A 20,725-nucleotide genomic window follows, 5' to 3' on the forward strand; every position below is an offset into this window, starting at 1 on the left:
CTGTGGCGGCAGCCTGGCCACTTGGGGGCTGTTGCTGTGATCCTGGTGAGAGGCGGGGAGGCCTGGCTGCTCAGCAGTAGTGGAGATCAGAGAGATCAGGTGACCTGAAGACACATCATTAAGGACAATGCTGTGGGGAAGGGGAACAGGCGGGGAGCAAGAGAGAGGAGGAACAACTGGGATTTTTAAGGCAGAGGAGATGGCAGTGCTGGGTCCTGACATATAAGTCTAGAAGTGGCAGGTCTGGAGAAAGTCAGTTAATGCAAGGGCGAGGGAGGAGGGAGGAGGTTGTAAATCGATTCCAGGAGTGAAGGAAGGCATAAACACTCTCGGATACTATAATGGCTCATCCCCCTCTGCAGCTCCACCCTCCCAGACAAAATCATACTCCTTAGAGTTGAATGTCTAAGACATTAGAAAAAATTTAAATAGAATTGAATTGAATTTTTCTCTTGGTGGGGGGAGTGATAATAATAATTAAAGAAAAAAGGTTGAGAAACACTGAGTTCAGAGTAATGGAGAATCCGGTAAGCTACCTTAGTGCTGACTGGTTTTGTGGTAGGCGTGTGGGGGCCAGTCTGTGGCTTCTGTGTTGTGAGAGGGGGTCACCTGGGGACCTGAGCACCACCGGGGCATGGGGGGCTGTGGAGAAGTGGGTGAGGGGGTGAGGGGCAGCAGCCGAATTGGGTCATAGGGTTGGTTTGGGCTCACCAGGACCAGACTGGAGTGAGGATACCCCCTGCCACCTGTCCTTTTATCCAGCCCAGGGGTGGTGACTGCAGAGTGAACTCAGGACTGCTCTAATCTTACCACCGATTGGGGCCCCTGGGATGAGGCAGTTGAAGAATTTGGAACAAAGCATGGGATGGAAGGCACAAATCAAGAGTTCCAATTCTGGCTTGGAACCTCCCTTACGTACTTGCCGTGTAACTTGAGGCAGTTCTTATTTTCTGTCTATAAAATAGGAATCATAATACTAATCAGCTCATTTACTTTTCTGAGCAAAAGTAAATCAGAAAATGTGAATGAGCGAGGCATTGTAAACTTGAGGCATTTTGAAAATTTCATGATTCCATCTCAGTCAGGAGTCATGGCCTCTGAAGATCCTGTCTTTCTTTGAAGAGCACATGCCCACACAAAGGCTGGCCAGGCGGTGCATTCCGGCATTGAGAATAAGTAATGGGTCTCATCAGTGGCCGGTTCTGGCTCCTTAATGGAAAGAGGAAACCTCTGCATTGTGTTGGGTGGGTTCTTGCAAGGCACTCCATCTCTGCATGTCCATTCTCTTCTGTAAAAGCAGAGCCTTCCGGATCCCTCAGCCCATGAACTGTCGCCAACCTGATGGATAAACCTTTTGAGAGTGTTTATTTCGGGGTTGGCAAGATGCCTGCAGGCTTTGGTGAACCCATGGTTGATGTTATTAATGGATGGGTTATTTTTTCCCCCCTTCTTAAGAGAATGTGAATGAGAGTTCCCCTTACAGGATACATTCAGAGCAGGCCTGTAACCCCCATGCCAGGGGTGCTCCAGGGTCCTGAGCCTGGACTGACAGGAAGGTGGGTGTGGGAGCTGGTTTTTTTTTTTTTTTTCCATAGTTTGCAGCCTCTAGTTGTTTTGCTTTTTCCTTCCAAAGAAGAAAGAATCCTGGCTTCCCAGTTGGCTGAGGGCTGGTAGCTGCCCAGGCGCTGGAGCAATAATTGGGTAGCCTGGTCAAGACCCAGGCAGGGCCAGTCTCTGATCCTGCATCAAATGGGAGACTCCCTAATTGGCTTATCCTCTCTTAAGGGCAGTTTCTCTCCAAAAATTGGTATCTTTTATAGGGAAGGAAAAAAATCCTGGGGCCTTTATTTGTAATTCTCTTGGCTATCAATTTGGTTCATGTCAGGAGCCATCTTTATTTATAGGCTTAGAGTGAGAAGGGTCTCAAACATTTTGGGGGGGGGTAATTTTAAAGATCTCGCATCATTCTGCAGTTATTTGACCCAAAGACCCCATTGGAGGGTCTCTCATATTGGCCTTTATGCCCTGCCAAACTCAATTAGCATCTCTTAAGTGCCTGGACAAAGTGGGAACATGTAAGACCCTTTCACAGGCATTGACTTACTACCCACTGTATTTTTTAAACGAAAGGTAAAAGTCCCTCATCCCTTGGCTTTTTTATTTTATTTTCCTTAACCCTGGAAGCTGGCCTTTGATGATGAAATTAATGGAAGAGAAAGGGGTCAGTTTGACCATAGATGTCAAAGTCAAACCCGCAGATAGTGCCTTCACCTCAACCTGGAGATGGAAAACCATACCTGTCTCCCTGTCATCTCCTGGGTTCATTCTTGAACCCCTTTCCCCCAGGCCACAGTCTTTGGAAAATTAAAGTTTTCCTATGTTTACATGGGAACAAAATTATTACTAGGAATCAGTTTCTAGTAATTTATTTTAAAAGCACTTCGACTGCCTTACATCTCGTAGAGTAGAATGTGCTTAGGTGCATGGATGTAGCTTGTAGGCCTCCTAAAAAGACAAGCTAACGAATTAGAGGGTCTGGTCTTTGGCACCATGTGATGGGTGCTGTGGGCCAGAATTTCAAATATTAAGATAATGTCTGTTCTCCGGATGCCCAGGATTTGACTGCAAGGGATGGAGGTGGGGTGTATAGAAGAGCAAGAGGAAATAAGTGAAATCACTGAGACACGAACTACTGCCAAATAGGAGGTGAGAAGAGCTAGAAACCCCTGGAGGGAGGAGTTTCTGGTTGGGGTGCGCCCAGATGTCAGCCAGGAGGTGCTCCTTGCCCTGGGCGGTGGAGTAGGTGGTGGAAGTGCGGAGGCAGTGATCTTGCTGCTGCTGCTGCTAATTATGCATCAGTTTCTCTAGTTCCAAGAGTGAGAAAGGAAGGCATTGAATGCCTTGGCCTGCGTCACAAAACTAAGGGGCAGTGTTAGGCTTCCATCTGATCCCTGATTCCAAAGCCCTGCTCTCAACTGCCTCTGAGAACATACCCTCTAGGGTCTTAACGGGAAACTGGCACACTGAAATGTGTGTTTGGAAGAGAGCTGGTGGACAGGGCTGTTCATAAAAATGAGGTGCGAGTGCAGAGACCCCGCCAGGGCCGACCCCAGCCCTCAATGGGGTAGGGCAGTTTCCAGCTGAAAGCCGGGGTGCAGAGGGGATGTTCTGTGAAGCCCACAGTGGAGGGTTACAGCCAGCCCGTGAAGTCACTGCAAAGAGGCAGACAAGTAGGGGAATAAACACCCAACCCCACACCAGTCTCCAGTCTCCCGCTGGGGTCCGCACTGCCTGCACCTAACTAGGAATCACAGGGTCTCCGAGCTCCGATGATGCCTTCCATGCAGATCAAATGAGCCCCCCTTGGGGACAGACAGCGTGGAAAGCAGACATAGGGAGTACACCCAGCACAACCCGTAATGTCTAATGCATCAGCTCCCATCACCTTCATAAGCATGTTAGGGAAAAGTCCCAGAGAACTCGGCCTTGTGTGCAGTGCAGTGTATTCTTGTTCAAGACTTTGTTTCAGTTACCTCTTCTAAAAGTGGCCTCTGGGGACACAAAGGAGGGAAGACAAGGCTGTGGTTATCAGAAGATGCTAGGCATCCCTGGTGGCTCATCCCCCCTCCACTGCCCCTCTGGGCCCCGGTCTGACCTATGCCCTGTTCATCTAGCACAGCCTGGAGAACGGAGCCACCTGGTTTAAGGGATGGTGAGCAGATGAAGCTGACAGATCTGGGAGTCTGTCTCAAGAGAATGAGAGCTCCTTCTCAAGTTGGGTGGCCATGGGAAGCCTAAGTGGCTCAGTGGTTGAGCATCTGCCTTCAGCTCAGGTCATGATCCAGGAGTCCAGGGATCGAGTCCCACATCAGGCTTCCTGCATGGAGCCTGCTTCTCCCTCTGCCTATGTCTCTGCCTCTCTATGTGTCTCCCATGAAGAAATAAATTATTTTAAAAAAATAAAAAATAAAAAATAAATAAAGCTGGGTGGCCAGAGTCTTGGACTCTCAGTTAGTAGCCTTTCCAGTGGCCTACAAGGCCTTAACACGATCTAGATGCTCACCGCTCCAGCTGAATGACCTACTAGACTCTCCCCATCCAGCCACAGTGGGCTTCTTGCTGGGCCAGGAACACGAGAGGTATGCACCCCCCTCCTTCTCACACCCCAGGACACTTGCACTGGCTCTTCTCTTTGCTGAACGCTCAACCCCTGATGCCCGCATGGCCCACTCCTTCATCGACTTCCCATGAGCTCAAATGTCATATCTCTTACCCAGACCACCTTCTTTAAACTGATACTTCTCTTCTGTTCTGTCTTCTTTGATGCATAGCACTGCCTTCCTTTTAATATACCGTACAATTTGTACTTCCTTCTTAAGCTTATTGTTGATTCTGTGTTTTCCCCCAGTAGAAGATGAGCTCCATTAGGTCAGGAATTTTTTTTTTCCTTATCTTTTGTTCACTTATGTATCCTCAGTGCCTAGAACATTGCCTGACACACAGGAGGTGCTCAATAAAAATTTAGGGAATGAATGAATGAATAAAATTCTCAAGGATCTAAAAACAATCTGACTGCTGTCTCCCAGGCTTTTCTCTTCACCAACACATATCTGCCAAGGATCTTTCCCAGAAATACATCGATCGTTTATTATCACCAGTACTGTCAATACTTCGTGGCCAAAGCAGTTGATTTATCCGTGTGCTTCACATAGGCTTGGTAGAGGAAATGTACTCACGACTTTGGCTCTGTGTCAAAATTAAATGGTGACCTTGGCTTACTTTGCTTCCCCACAGAGGTTATTTCTTAATCATAAAGGGAACACTCTCTCCTTGGGAAAAATAATATTTTTGCCACCTTCAGCTTGAAAATGGCTATTTGATATGGCTCACGTGTGTTTCTGTCAGTGGCAGCTGGAAAAGCTTGGGTTGAAAGAGGCTCGGAGAAAGACCCGTTGCGTTGTTGGGAGAGAAGCTCGTTGCAAGGTGGAATTAGTTTACAATAACTTATTTACCTGTCCAAATCCCTCATATCACATTAAAGCTTTCCCCTACTATCCCGGACTCTGGAGTGCTAAGAGGAAACAGAAAAATCAATTGATAATGATATATTCAGTTTAGAAAAATATATCGATTCCCAGGTAATGACAGCCGTGCATTTTTGCAGTGGAGGATGCCATTTCTTGTCGTGAAGATGGCTTTCACATATATTACATTTGAAAGAGGGAACTGGGAATAGCCCTGCCTCACCATAATAGATAGGCTCTTTCTACTAGGTTTTAAATCTATATTAAAAAAAAATTGTTTCCAGGGAACCCATCCTTTGCCTCCTCAAGGTCTCCTTGCCCATTATCTAAAAGAAGTAATGATTTGTTTTTGTAAATCTAGAATTTGTGTCCTGTTCTCTTTTCAGCATTAGATTAAAGACTTAAATTTCTCATTTTTCCCATCTCTGGAGTTCCTGGGTTTGAATCAAATGGAAGGCAATGCCATTATTCTCCCTTATCCACGGTTAATGGCTGTGATGTGGGGATTAGGGCTTTGTGTGTTTGGGAGACAAGGGAGAGACATCGAGGGTCTGTGCCACGGGGTTCTCTGCTGCCCGCTTGGCCCCCTTGTCTGGGAGTGCCCGTGGCAGCATTTGGGCACGCCCCGTGGGAGATGGTCCACACTCAGAAACTCAGCACAGGGACAGGCTTCCATTTAGGGTGGGGACTAAGATACTGGAACTCTAAAAAGACTTCTGCAGAAGATGATAGCTTTTCCCACACCACCCCCACCTTTCTCCTTCTCTTTCTAGACCGCCTGGCCTCCTGGTGATGCTCATGCTGTGCTAAGTGTTGGTGGCCATCGAGGTTTTTGCATCCTGGGGACGAATCCTGAGCTGGCCAGAGACGGACATCGAAAGGTAAGACTCTGCTCAGCTCGCTTGCAAATAAGAAAGGAACAAACCCAGGCACTGCCAGAGGGAGTATAGCTGGTCCTCTCAGCCCTTTGGTCAGGGGGATTTTTACATGATGTGGGATTAGCACCTAGCAAAGCCACCGAGCCCCAATCCTCCAAGAATCAATCTACGAGCAGGATGGCAGCTCTTCTGGCTCCCCAAAGGGCTGGGGGGGGTGCAGAGATCTGGGGGCAGCCAGCAGCTGGGTGACCATTAATCTCCTCAAGACCTGAATTACTTCTTTGGTTATTTAAATTTTCTTGTTATTAAAGTAGCATTATTCAATATCAGTAAAAGATTATTTGTTCATTGTAAAAATATTTTAAAAGGTGGCACCTAAAATTATATAAATTACTTACAGTCATAATCCCAAGAAATAACCATTTTAGTGTCCCTTTCCAGACTTTCTTTCTATACATGTACTTTCTATAAAGTATATGCACATATGTATATACACATGCACACGTACATGGGATCACACTGTATGTACTGCTTAGTGATGCGTTCTTTTGACTTTACGATAGTCACATGTACATTTTTTACCTCAGTAAATACAGATCTGTAGCATTTTTAGACTCTTCATATCATCTGGATATGATAATCTACACAATTTACTTAACCAGTGCCCTAATAGTGGGCATTTAGTATATTTTTAAATTTCACTCCTACAAATAAAAACACAACAAACATTTTTGGATATATATCTTTGCATAGTGATTTGGTAATTTCCATGGATTAGATTTATAGAGGTCTGGCCTAAACTTTTGATTCAGGATTTTCAAACCTAGATTGTAAAAACCAGGTAGCCAGGAGAGTTAGGAGGAACGTGGCCTAAAGGGCACAAAATCTGATGAAAAGATCGATAAGATTGCTTGAGCACCCACCCAGCAGGCCAGAACTGCACGTGCAGAAGTAGGAGAGCCTGGAGATGGAGTTGCCAGCACCTGTTTACTATTGCTCAAGGGACAGGAGGATAGACCTGGGATGAAGGTTGGAGGAGGGAAGCATGGGTGCTGGGGTTCAGGACACGAGGCTCAGCTGGCCCAGCCTAGCGTGTCTTGATGGCACTTGATGCTTTAGAAGTCCATGGGCCAGAGTCATCTCTGTGTAGCACATTGTGCCTGGTGCTGGGTGAGCACAAGCCATAGCAGCCCCAGGTGTCCTTAGACACCACACCCTGGTGCCCTCTGGCCAGGAACTTCATGGCCTCTACCCGGACCCCCTTGTGTGGTCTGAACTCCAGCTTTCTTCTGAATCAGGGGCCAGAGCAGCAGACTAGCAAATTTCCTGCCCTGTCCAGGTTCCCTATGGACTCGGAAACAGCCAGGTTGGGGATGGTCCTCCACTCCCAGAGCCTTGGCATACAGAGAAAAAACTGCAGCTCTAGGATTCTGAATTGTAGGTAGCCATGGTTGTCAGCAAGAAGCAGGAGGAAGCTCCAGGCTGGGCCTGGATCAGCTGCCACAATGGAAGAAACATTCACTGGGCATCCAGCCTGCTGCCACTGTTCCCACCTAGCAGCCCAAGAGGGACAGCCAGTGGGGGCAGATGGGTTTCTGGCCTCGGGAGCTGGTAGGCTGTTGGCGTGCATTTCATGGCACCCCTGAGCCACTGAGCAGCTGGACAGCCATCCTGGTTAGTTGTCCCAGGCCCTAGGTAGCGTTTTGCTTCTGTGACTATCAAGTGAGAGGAGGGGAGTTGGAAAACTAGACAGTTCTGGTGACAGTGGCATCTTGGATCTGGTGATGGTGGCATTTCTAGCTCCTAGAAGTGGAGGTGACTGTCTGAGAAGAGAATAAGGAATGCTCTTCACAGAAGTCAGCTTTCCAAGGGTAAGCCTCCAAGTTTTAGGTGATGCGAGTGTGGCGGGAGTGAATGGGTTCGACGGCCTTTATTTTAGGATCTTCTGTTCCTTCCCATTGACGCAGAGTGGCACATGGCTCTTTATCCTGATCTTCAAGAAGCATATATTTTAGGGTAGGGAGGGACCTTCATAGGATACCTGGTCGATCCACCGGTAGACTGGTGTCCCCACTGTGAACTCACATCAGTCTTCCCTACCACCTGGCCAGCTCCTGGAGGATGGGAATCACATCTGATTCATCTCCATATCCCCTTCCACAACCCCCACGCAGCACCTGCTGGGGCTCTCAGTGAATACATCACTGCTTGCACAGCCACAACTGCTCCTGGGAACACCGTAGCACGTGGCCCGGTGCCCGGGTGTGCTTTTCGCTTTTCCCTCACGTGCAGAGCTCCATTGATTCCCAAGAAGATAGGAAGTCTGCACAGCCCAGTCTGTCCCCTGGTGACCAGTGGAAGAAGCTATCACCTTCCTCTGGAAACTGGGCCAGATCGCTGGGCTGTGTGGATCCTGCTGCAAAACGGAGCCTGCTCCCGTGCAAAGCAGGGAAGGCTGCGCTGTGCTGGTCAGTGACCAAGAGTGTGGTGCGCACCCAGCCGGCAGGAGGGAAACCTGATCCCTGTCCTGCAGTGAGGGACTTGGGCAGGGGTGGAGCTCAGGGGAGGTAAGGCTCAAGACCTGGTTTGTGCAGGACCTAATGCTGAGCCAAGAATGACATTGACAGTTGCCTAGACTTTTGGAGGTGGTGAAGGGCAGACTTGGATCCCCATCAGTGCTGAGGAGCGCCCCTCTGTGGCCTCCCCTGTCTCAATCCCTGCCTCAGCACTCCTCAACCAGCGCCCCTCGTCCCCCCTGCATGCCCTGCATCCTGAGAGGACATTGCAGATGTCTCCCCAAGCTGATGGGACTTGGAACTCCTCCGTTAGAGAACACCGTGTGCCCTGCCCTACCCTGGACTTGCGCGCTCACCACAGCTTCAGCTGGCAAAGCCAATCTGAAGGTGCCCTTGCTGACCACACCCTTCTCACTCCCTAACTCTCGACAACCTTGCTTCATTCCCTCCCCCTTCTTCTCTTTCTCATCCTTCTGCCTTTGGCTTCCATGGCTCCCACCCAAAGACAGACCTATGGGCAGACGTTTCAGTGCTGCCTTCACCAACACATCCACTCTCTCCCCCACTTGTCCTTTGTCCTCGCTTCCTCTCCCAGCCCCACCCCAGGAACCTTCTGGGAAACTTCTGGGCACTCAGCCCGCCGAGGAGTCCATGGAACCACACCAGCCACCCCAGCACAGATTCTTCCGCAGAGCCCCACCTTTGCCATCATCCCCAAGACCTCTGGCCTGACCTCTCCACCTAAGAAAGGATCAGCAAGTGACCTCCCTGCTAGCTTCAAGGAGACCATCGGCCTCTCTCCCCCTTGGCTTGATGGGCCATGTCCATCTTTGTGGCCACTCTAGCCCCTCTTCCTCCTCCTGCTGTGAGTAAGGGCATTGGAGCTGTAAGGTTTTCCTCAGCTTTCCTTTCTCTCAGCGGTCCCTCTACTCCCTCTGCTCCAGCTGTCTCTGGGGCTTCATTCTCAGGTGGCACCTCTCTCCTAAGGTCCCGACCACCTCCAGAGTCCTGAGAGTTGGTCACAACCTGTCTGATTTGCATCCCAGACTCAGCCTGGCTAACACAAAGCCACCTCACTGCTAGGCAGCCTTTGGGGACCTTGGTACTCACTCCTCCCTGCGCTGCATTTCTCATCTTCCTTCCTGGACCACAAGCTCCTTAAAGATAGGCACTGTCCTCTTGTCTCCACATTGTGAGATCAGACCATCTTAGTTCTAAGATGCAGCAGAAAGTAGCCACACAGACAGCAGATGGATAGGACCTTAGACTGGGAAGCAGCCACTGGGCTCTGGTCCCAACTCCAGCATTAACTGAGCAAAACTGCCCCATGGAGCTGCTGAGTTCATCTCCTCCACATAGGCTAAGGTCCTGCCTAACTCCCAGGAGAAGACTGGCAGGTCTTCCTGGGCCAGAAGTATCAGCTCTCGGTGAACGCTGGAATCACCCAGAGAGCTTTAAAACCTACAGATCCCTGGGTCCTGTAGGACCCAGACTTCCTAATGTCATTGTTCTTCTGAGGATGGGCGTCCATGTACTTTAGATCCTTCACACTGCTCTCAACTCCCAGGTGTTACCAAATTCCTGGACTCTGAGCCCTGAGGAATGGACATGGAAGTTATGGAGATTTAGCAAAACAAAGTTCCTGGGTGATATGTCATTAATGTACTCTTCACATACTCTAAAATCTACGCGCTCCCCTGCCCCACTCCCCCCTTCCCTGATCAAACCATCCAAAAGCCGGGTACTTTGGCTGTCACATTGTCAACCCTGTTCATCTCACCCCACCCCCCGAATGCTTTCGCATGAACCCTACGGGCTCTTAGAAGATCTTCTTTTCCTATCGATCATACTGAGGTGCCCACATTCAGGATTCTGTGGCAGTTAATGTTTATCCTGTCACTGTGATCCCTTTGCTGGGCCCCTTGGGAGAAGTGCCTCTGATTTCAGCACCGACATATTCTTCTCGCCAGCCTTGTCATACTGCCTCATATTGAATCATGTTGTAACATTGGCTTCTTGTTTGCCTCTTCCAAGTCAAGACAGTGGCTCTCAACTCTGGCTGCATATTAAAATCACCTGGGGACATTTAAAAAATTCTGATATCCAGGCTAGATACACCAGATCATTTAGATCAAAATCTCTCGGGATGGGACCCAGGCATTAGTCATTAGTATTTTGTGAGGCTCCCCCAGCAATTCCAGTGAGAGGCCACAGTCAGAAGCACCGCCCAGCCTCAAGGCAAATCTGTGACCCACCTGTAACACACATAGGGAACTTTCTAGATCTGGTTTCAGGGAGGCAGCAGTGCCTGTGCCATTTCCTGCTCTTACATTTGTCAGTCCCTGCCCTGCTTTGGACTGACCTCATCTTCTTACAGGCATCCCTGGAAGTTACCTTCCATCCTTCCTGAAACCGGGTCAGGTGAAAACACAATAGAAAGCTTCCTGCTTGTCCCTGGCTGGGCCCTGGCACGGTTCCCATCCCCACTTCAGGCCTCTGAGGACAGAGGGTCAGAGACCCCTTTCCCGCCCATGGGGGCCGGGTCAGTGCCCTCCCTTCTGGTAAATCCCACAACAGGGTCAGTGCCCCCAGTTCTGTAGAGAGCTCTGCGAGGCCCTGGAAGAAAATCATCTGTGTGCTGGTTGGGAGGGGGCAGAGAAGGGACTGACGGGAATGGCTTCACTGTGTCCAGAACAGTGGTTGGGCCGCCCTTGTCTGCTCTCGTCAGCCTGCAAGACTCAGCCCCTTGATGAACGACATACTGAGGTCATGGGTCAAAGGCAAGAGATGTCCCCGGAGTGGAATCTTTCCCCATTTCTGGAAGCAAAGTTGTTCAGGAACAGCAAATACCCAGAGCAGTTCCTGTTAGTTAACAGGGCTGGGGTGGGGCGCGCACACAGCAGTTCACTCTAGCTGCAAAACCTCATTTGGCACCTGGGCTCGAAATAGCTTATCTGCAAACCTCAGAGTTTATTTTTGTGGCCAAGTTTGATTTTCCAAGCGACCTGTCTTTTTCCTTACCTTGAATGCGCCCCAGTGGCTGGGGCTGCTGGGAACAGTTGTGAGTTTGTCCCCTACAGGAGGGCACCTGGCCCTGGGGGTGTCGAGACTGACCCAGCCTACACCTTACAAGCTTTGCTGTGTACTGTGAGCGCCCAGAGGGAGGCACGCCTAATTTGCACAGAATTTTAATTTGTGCAGAAATACCAAATAGGCTAGTAGTGGCCCTGCCACCAGAGCCCTGCTCAGGGAAAGCACCATGCATACATCTGTCCAGTGACCATGCAAGGATGCTCCTAAACTACTGGACTTCTGTCCCTTCTTGAAGATCTCATGTATGCACAGTCCACTCAAAAGAACTTTGAAGTTTTTGCCTTCAATCATAAATTGCTCTCTCTCTCTCTTTCCCTTTCTCTCTCTCTCTCTCTCTCTCTCTCTCTCGCTTGCGTGCACACAGCATGACACTGCAGGAGTACTGGAGCTGTAGAAGAACAGCCTGTACGTGGTGAAACGAAGGGCATTTCAGCATTCATTCCTTTATCCCTTCAAGCACTTAGTAGCAACCACATTGCATATTGTTCTAGGGCCAGAGTCCAGAGAGGTCAGACAAAAGCCCTCTCCTCAAGCAGCTGGCAGCCCAGAGAGACCAGAGAGTGAATATATTCTTATAAGCAGAGGTGATAAATGCAACGATAGGAATTGGTACTATGGAAGTGCTATGAAAGAACAGTTCATTTACTGAGCAAATATTTCTTGAGCACCTACTATATGCCATGCATCATTCTAGGCAGTGACCATGCGAGACCAAATCCCTGACCCAGAGCTTCCATGTGAGTGGAGGAGAGTACTCAACTAACTTAGTTCGGTCAAAACTAACAGGCTTCCAAGAAGAGGTGGCTTTAAACTGGAAATGAAGTCTGTGTGTGTGCGTCTGTGTCTGTGTGTTTGTGTGTGTCTCTGTGCATGTGCGCATGTGCATGCACCCAGGGAATGTTCCAGGCAATGGGAACAGCTTGTGCAAAAGTCTCAAGATATAAAAAGACAAGAGAGCTCAGAGCGTAAGTACTAAGAGAGACCTATGGGTTGGGAAATGCAGCAAGAAAGGTAACAAGGTCTTGGCCCTGGTGGCCACTGAATGCTGTGCTAAGCCTCTGAAAGTCACCCTCTAGGATAATGGAGACATAGCTGCAGGCTCATAGAGCCCTCTCACATCCAAGCTCCCCATGCACTTTCTGACCCCAAAACAGAGACTTTTGGCAGCCTGTGCTCTGGGCAACCACTGCCCCAACCCCAATTTGTTAGACCATCCAAGGCTTAGATTGTAGGACTTCTTTTATCTCCTCCTCTGACCTACTGCTTTTTGTTTGCAACACATTTTTACACAGTTCCTTCTCCTCGGTCATGAGGGAGACCTGAGGAGGTAGAAAGAGAGAAATTACTGTTGTCCTTTATTACACCAAGCAGCAAGCTGAAGCCCGGAGAGGGCCAGTGTCTTGCCCGAGCTCACACAGCCAGTCAGAGCAGAAGGAGAACTGGAGTCCTTGTGCCCTGGTTCCTAATCCAGAGGCCCCTCCTGCCTTCATGTCAACTGCTGCTCCTTATACTGAAGCCTAAAGAGCTCTGAGCAAGTGTCAATGGTGTGCCAGCCTGTCTTCCACAAACATTAATTGAGCACCTATTATGTATCAAGCCAGTAATGGAATGATCATCCTCTGGGCCTCAGTGTACTCCAGAAGCAACCCAGAAAGAAAACTGTCCTTCCTCCCATCCACCATGACCCAAGAGGCCTAAAGACTACACGTCAGCCAGACCTATGCTGTCACCCACCAGCACCAAGCTCCAGCACCACTTGAACAGGCAGTAACATCACCATCACTGGCCAGAGACCACTCCACTGCCTCACTGGGTCCTCTCCTCCAGCCATTTGGAGGCACGCTAATTGTAGCCGATACATATTTCCCTCTGACCTGTAAGTGAGCCAGGGGCTGAAAAACTAGGGGGCTTATGCCTCATTCTCAGAGCAACAGTTCGCTGGTGTAAGGCAGACGCAGCCTAGCAACCCTCATGGGTTGAGGGTTTTTTTTTTTATTATTAATATTTGTAGCAACTCATTTAGATAAAAGCATCTGGTTCATAAGCAAGCAACAACAACAACAAATCATTTAAAGCATATTTCTGCTTTTACAAAGTAACCTAGTAACAGTGCAGGAGATAACAATTAACCCAGCCCCCCTTCTCCAGGTAGTCAGACAGGTGCTTTAAGTGGGAAATGAAAGTCCGACACAGAGAGGGTCTACCCAGGGACTCTCAGATCAGCGCTCACAGAACGGCACAACGCGGCCCCAGCCAGCCAGCCAGAGAGCCTCACCCTCCCATTAGCGTGTACAGGAGGCATCCTGCCTCTCCATCCCAGAATGAGCAGTATGATTATTTATTTAGCACCAGATCAGGGCTTTCTGAAATGCACTCAAAGTGCTCTACTGTCTTGCTCAGGGGTACACTGAGCCGTACTTCTGGCTCTGTGAACCAGCTAAGGTAAATCAGGCCCCGCACCAGCTAGCCAAGCTCACCTCCCGTGACAACCCCCCCCCCCGCCGCCCCCGCCACCGATGTGTACACACACACTGTCTCTGTTCCCATGCAGACAGACCCTCGTGCTCCTAATAGACTCTACATGTGTGCATCACACCTCTAGGCACTCATCCTGCAAGCCTGAATATCTCGGAAAGGCCTCTCCCATCCCCACCCATCTCCTGGCAAAGAGCTCCCAGCCACCCACTCACGGGAATCTTCTCTCCTCGGATTTCCTGACGCTGTTACTCTCCCTGGCAGCCATTCCCTCACTTCTTCTTGGGTCAGATGTGGTCCCTTCGCTGTCCAGTGTGCTTGACGCTCATCCCTCTACCATTGTGAGCTCTCAACATAGGGGTAGGAGGTGTAGGTGATCTCTGCACCTAATAAACCCTGATGATAGAAAAAGCTACCTCACATGGTCTCTAGCTATGCTCATGTTCTCCTGAGTCCTTCAGTCGCTCTGCCTCCTTTCCATCACGGGACCCTCAACACTTGACACCTGGCTCTTGTCTCTTCTGCCTGCCCTGGGAGACAGCTGGCAGTGCCCTGAGGGCAAGGCCTCTGTATTAGCCTCTGGGTCCCTCCCCAAAGCCTGGCACAGAGAAGGCCTCAAATGTATGGATGAGTGGGCCATTCAGCCTATCTCACCTGTGAGCTCAAGGACCAGCCGCAGCTCACAGTGCTTACCTTAGGGGAGTGAGGGCAAGGCACTGACCTTGTCCTTGCAAGGCCACTGTCCCCAGGGGATACCACACAACCCCAGGCCAGAGCTCTCCTTCCTGCTGTTCCAGGCACAGTCCACACTCTACAATCCAGGAGGAAATAGGCCTCCCTGGGCCCCCTTCTGGGAAGCAGGGTCTCCATATGCCCAATTTCACATTCAAGCCACATTTAGAAAGGTGTGTCCTGCATCCAATGGAGCCTCACAGCCTTGCACTCATACACTTGGGAAACATTTCTAGTAAGCAACATGGCATAATGGTTGAGCCCAGATGGTGGACCCAGACTGCCTGGTCCTGCTCCCAGCCCTGCCTCTTACCTGCTGTGCAACCTCCAGCATATTACTGAGCCTCCCTATGCTTCAGTTTCTTCATCTGAAAAACAGGGATTAGAATAATACCTACATCATATGGTGGTTGTAAGGATTAAATGAGTTAACGTAACACAGCGCCTAGAATAGCACCTGCAGCATGGTCCTCTACAAATATTTGCTATTATTCTCAGGGGCTAGGACTCCAACTGAGTCATGAACTTAATTCATCCTCTCTTCAGGACCAAATGCACTTTCAAGGAAGGTACTGGTGTGCCCACCCCTTGCCCCTACCCTTCCCCGTCAGTCATCCTGCAGCTCTGCATTGCTGAATGCGGCTAATCAGCAGAGGACTTCTGCTCCCAGGGAGGTGGCCCTCCTTAGCTCACAGGGACCCCCAAGCAGCTATAGAGCTACATCCTGATTCTCTGTGGACAACAGGGCATCCTGGGGCCCCTCCTGCTCACTTCGGGTGGGGGAGAGGGGATCTCTCAGCACCCATCACAGACTCATTTTCTTCCCCACCCCCATACCTGTGACCTCCTGAAGACAGGCCCTAACCTCGTGTTAGGCCTGCCCCAGCAGCCTATACCCAGACAGTGGAGAAATGATCACCAGAAACACTGGGGCTTGACCAACCCCAGGTTGCCACTGGCTGGCTCTGGGACCTGGAAGCATGTCCTCACCCCTCCTTGGATCTCAGTTTCCTTATCTGTATCATGAGGGATTGGAGTTATGATGGATTCCCAAGAGCCAGTCAGGCTCTGTCCCCCTGAGTGACACTCTGGATGTGGCCACATGGGGGCTTCTGGGACTACACCACAGTTAGCATTGTGGCTTCAGAAGGTATGTCAGCATGTCCTTGGGGCAGCTGTCATTAACAATTATGAAGTCATTATCTGGTAAATAATTCATAACCCGAGAGATGGTATAAGCCGCCAATAAACAATAATCCATTTAGAAGGAGGCTTGGCAAGGGCTAGTGCTGCCAGGATGGTGTGGATCCATCCCTGCCTCCGGTATCAGCATAGCCCATAGCTAGAGCCTCTCTACAGCCCTCCCTTCTCACCCTTGACCAAAGGCATCACCCTTCCTCCAGGCTCATGCAGGAGTTGGTTTCTAGAGTAACAATATTGAGTGATGACCAAGTGCCAAGGACTATGCTGAACGACAGGCATACAGCTTCTCCTTGAATCCTCCCAAGTGCCCTGTGCACATGGGTGTGGTCACTGTCCCCCTTTGCAGGGCAGCATGCTGAAGTTCAGGGGAATTCACATTTTACCCAAAGTCTGAGCCAAGATCTGAAAGTGCTGGGCTGGGATTCAGGTCCGCTTGGCGTGAGAGCTCTCCTTCTTGACCAGTATGGCCACTCTAACCACCTGTGACCCTCGACCTCCCGTCATTCGTCTGGCCTTTGTCTCCATGTGACCTATGCCCTCCCAGGTGAACTGGGAGTCCTAGGAGCTTATGTTCCCCTCCCCAGTCTTTCTCATCAAGGATAAGGCCTTGGAGGTGTTTCATGGGGTTTCAGACCACACTCACTGGGCTGGCTGCCTGGTTAATGGTGTGGGCAGGCTTGGCAGCCAATCCAAGGGCGCTTGAGAAGGGGAGCAGGAGGGCATGTTTTCAGGACACCCATCTTCTCACAGGCCTGGTGCACTTTTTCCCTGTCAGGAAGACATTGCATCCTTCTGGCCACACTCCCACAGAGAACTCTTACCTTGTGGAAGGAGCTTTTGCCTGGATGGAGTAAACCTATGCTTTGTGGTTGGTCTTTAAGACTAGATTGGCTTCTTCTAGGTAGAGGCACATATATCATCAGTCCCTGTACGGTGAGCTCCCTAAGGCCTGGTCGTGAAAGGTCTTAGTTACACTTCTCAGACTACCGGAGCTCCTCTGAGTTGGGAGCTTCAAGGAGCAGGGTGGAGTTACTGAATGCTAGGCCCTGTAGTTGTCACACATCTGGAATGTTGCACAAACCTCCAGGGCCAGGCCGCGTGGTAGAGGAAGCCACAGTGGTTCCCAGGCATGCAAATTTCTCAATAATTGTGGTGGCCAGCCCAAGGAGCCTTCTGACCGCTCCTACTGTGGACAGTGGGGTGGTTAAGACTGGCAGATACAAAGGCCAGGAGAAGGGGTCACCTTGCTACATCCTAGAACAGCTTGAAACAACTAGAACCTTCCCATCTCTGTTGGATGGAATCTCTTCAGGGGAGGTGCTGGTCCTGTCCTGAGTTCCTTTGCTTCCAGAAATGGGGAAAGATTCTACTCCGGGAATATCTCTTGCCTTTGACCCATGACCTCAGCATGTCATTCATCAAGGGGCTGAGTCTTGCAGGCTGACGAGAGCAGACAAGGGCGGCCCAGCCACTGTTCTGGACACAGTGACGCCATCCCCGTCAGTCCCTTCTCTGCCCCCCTCCCAACCAGCACACAGATGATTTTCTTCCAGGGCCTCGCAGAGCTCTCTACAGAACTGGGGGCACTGACCCTGTTGTGGGATTTACCAGAAGGGAGGACGCTGACCCGGCCCCCATGGGCGGGAAAGGGGTCTCTGACCCTCTGTCCTCAGAGGCCTGAAGTGGGGATGGGAACCGTGCCAGGGCCCAGCCAGGGACAAGCAGGAAGCTCTCTATTGTGTTTTCACCTGACCCGGTTTCAGGAAGGACGGAAGGTAACTTCCAGGGATGCCTGTAAGATGAGGTCAGTCCAAAGCAGGGCAGGGACTGACAAATGTAAGAGCAGGAAATGGCACAGGCACTGCTGCCTCCCTGAAACCAGATCTAGAAAGTTCCCTATGTGTGTTACAGGTGGGTCACAGATTTGCCTTGAGGCTGGGCGGTGCTTTTGACTGTGGCCTCTCACTGGAATTGCCGAGGGTTTTTGGTGACTACTGTGACACCATCCACCCCAAAAAAGAGGGGCCCACCTCCACCTGTGCTCAGAGCCCTATTCGTGGGGCTCACACCTCCTGTCACTGGTGGCGGCTATGGCCTGAGGCTCCGCCGTGCTGCTTCCAGGGCACCAGGCCAGCTCCTTAGGCCTCTAAGACAGGACTTTCCAGGCCCGCCCAGTTGTGGATGGATTGACCGAAAACCAAACTCTCACTGAGGGAAGGATGGAGGGTGGGAGGGGGAGTTTCCAGCCCTGGCAGTCAAAGGAGTGAGAGAAATTGTTTTTTGTCGTGAGGCAGAGCGTGGCTTGTCTGTGGGCCATAACAGAAAGGACATCTCTCCGATGGCCCCAAGAAACGATGCTGTTCCGTGCGCTCACATGTCGTTCGTCCTCCTGTTCCCAGTGAGGAGGTGCCGTGGAGGAGGAGGGCCCCCAGGGCCCGCCGTCCTGGTCCTCCTCCCGCATCAAGCTGTGGGGATGGATGGATCTGGCCCAAAAGCCTGCTGGCTGAGGTCTCCAGGGAAGGAAATTCCATCAGCCCCCAGAGTCCCTATTCCGGTGGCTCTGGCAGGCTCCTCTTCTATCTGACCTAAATCTCCCTTGCTGCAATTTAAGCCCATTTTCCCTGGTTTTGTTTTGAGTGGAAATGGAGAACAGCTAGTCCCCAGCTGCCTCCTCCAAAAGCCGGCTGACTCACAGGCCTTCATGCCTCCTGCCACGCTGAAGCATTCTCCGAAACCTGCCCTGTTGAATCCCTCCCCACTGAAGGCTCCATTAGTGCAGGAGATGAGGCTCCTCCGAGGGACACAGAGGTGTCCTGCAGGCACAGCACAGAGGTGCCCCCCACTGGGGATGCTGAGGGGAAAGGGGGGTAGATGGTGCATGAGTCGGTGCAAGGCTGCCGTCTGGCCAGGGAGCTGGGGGAGCTTCTTGCAGGAGGTGACACCCCCGTGAAGTCCTGAAGCAGGGGAGAAACAGGGCCCGACAAAAGGAGGCCTCGCAGGCAGGTATCAGGGGGACTGTCAGTCTCTCCCTGTCCCTGTCCCACGTTTGGGTGTGAAAAGCCAGTTCTCTTAGTGATATCCTCTTTGACCCCAGGGTTTAAGTGGAATTAGGAGTTCCACATCTTCACCCATTCATTCTCTTCTTCGTGAGCATCTGATGGGGGAGGCCGCCAGGAGCCAGGTATGTGCCGCATGTGTCCCGTGGGCCCCTCTGTTGGCGTGTTGATAATCTCCTGAGCTGCTAGGTTTGTCTTCATTTTGTGCCTTTTTACTTCTGGGAACAAAGAACCCCCACATGTTTCTGCTAAACATTAGCTATTTTGTGGGCCATTGAAACCAATTCCTGGAAGAGTTGGGGGCTCATGGCTAAAAAACAAAAAAAACAAAAAAAAAAATAAAAGAAAAGAAATAAATAAATAGAATTTGATTGGAAAGTCGTAGACGGCCGCTAAGGCTGAGTTTAAAAAGCAGTGACGCTGAGTGTCCCTGACAGCGCTCAGGCAGGACGCGGTGAATGCAAGAGAAGAATTTTTATTTTTCCTCCGCCCCTGGAATTAAAGCCTTCCTCCTCTGTAGGATAAATGGACAGAAATGGAAACCTTTTCCTTAAGCAGTTATCTTACCAAAATACTGAGATGTGAGCAAGGTCATTGGACTATTTTTTTCCCCGTTGCTTGGTCAAAAGCACCCTCCACACTACTTGGCTTCAACACAAAGGAACCAAAAAAAAAAAAAAAAAAAGCTGGGAAAAAAAAAAAAAAAACCAACATTGATTGGATTTAAATAATGGAATTGCCATTAATATCTTCCATAAAAGATGATTGATTCTGACTTGGATTTATGGGAAGTTGGGGCTTGTAAAAGTAAACAGAGTGGCAGTCGTTCAATATTAATGCTGGTTTATGCACTGCACCCCCCACCCCCACCCCACCCCCCAGGGCTGGTTAAATGGACGGGCTCCCAGCGGCTGAGTCGAGAGAGTTACCCCCTGTGCCAGTTTAGGAAGCCAGCCTGCACCCAACCCCTCCTTCCCTCCCATGAGATCCTATTATGAAAATTACTGGGGAGACCAGCAGTTTGCTCCTTTGCCCTGTGGAAGCCCACAGCCTCCAATAGGCCCGAGGACTCCCAGGTGGCCTGGAAAAGTCTCTCCCTCTGCCTGCACCCCTCAAGAGCTCCAAGCTTCAGTGGGCTTGCTCTGAGCTTCTGCAGGCCAGGGGTTATGTGAGCCGATGCAGCCTCTAGCTTTGCTGTTCTTACAGAACAGCTCAGTAGAGGGGCCTTTAGTGCAGGGACACGAGGACTGAGGGTTTCAGAACACTTTCTCCACTGATTCTTTACTCCTGCTCAGGGAAAGACAGAAATGAGCTCTAGGTTTCCCAGAAAAGTGGGGGCAGACCCTAAGTAGCCTAGGACTTTTCTTAGGAAGGGCTGGTGATTGAGGGTGATGGGGGCTGCCCACCTGCCATAGTGCCCACACCTGCCAGCGTCCCACCCAGCTGGCCCATCAGCCCCACTCTTGACCCTCTCACCCCTGGGTAGCTGCCTCTTTCATCCCCAGATGGGCAACTTGAACCCCCTTATGACTGTCTCCCAGCCTTCTAGGCACTGTTGATCCCCTGTCGCCCAGCTATAAACTGGCAACTCCAAGACCTGCCCCCAAGGTCCGTCCACATGGCCCCCTCCCCCTCCCCAGGATATCTCTCAGGGGCCACAAGACCTCACAGAATTCCTCGGCTCTCCAGCCGGCTCCTCAACCTGTGCTTCCCACCTCTGGGAATGGCCGTACCACCTACCCAGATCC

General features: G+C 50.7%; 1 protein-coding gene across 4 annotated transcripts in view; it reads left to right on the forward strand.

Moving 5' to 3' along the window:
• Positions 1 to 20,725, forward strand: part of KLHL29 (kelch like family member 29) — a 308,129-nt gene that overhangs the window by 76,835 nt on the left and 210,569 nt on the right. For all 4 annotated transcript variants that reach the window (XM_055327216.1, XM_055327217.1, XM_055327214.1 and 1 more), the window contains one exon: positions 5,798 to 5,905. Coding sequence is in view for 1 of the 4 variants with exons in the window: in XM_055327214.1 (XP_055183189.1) it covers positions 5,798 to 5,905 (108 nt within the window). In the remaining 3 variants the exon portion in view is untranslated. The remainder of the gene's footprint in view (positions 1 to 5,797; positions 5,906 to 20,725) is intronic.

Source organism: Nyctereutes procyonoides, unplaced genomic scaffold (assembly GCF_905146905.1).
Source record: "Nyctereutes procyonoides isolate TBG_1078 unplaced genomic scaffold, NYPRO_anot_genome, whole genome shotgun sequence".
NCBI classification, from domain to species: Eukaryota; Metazoa; Chordata; class Mammalia; order Carnivora; family Canidae; genus Nyctereutes; species Nyctereutes procyonoides.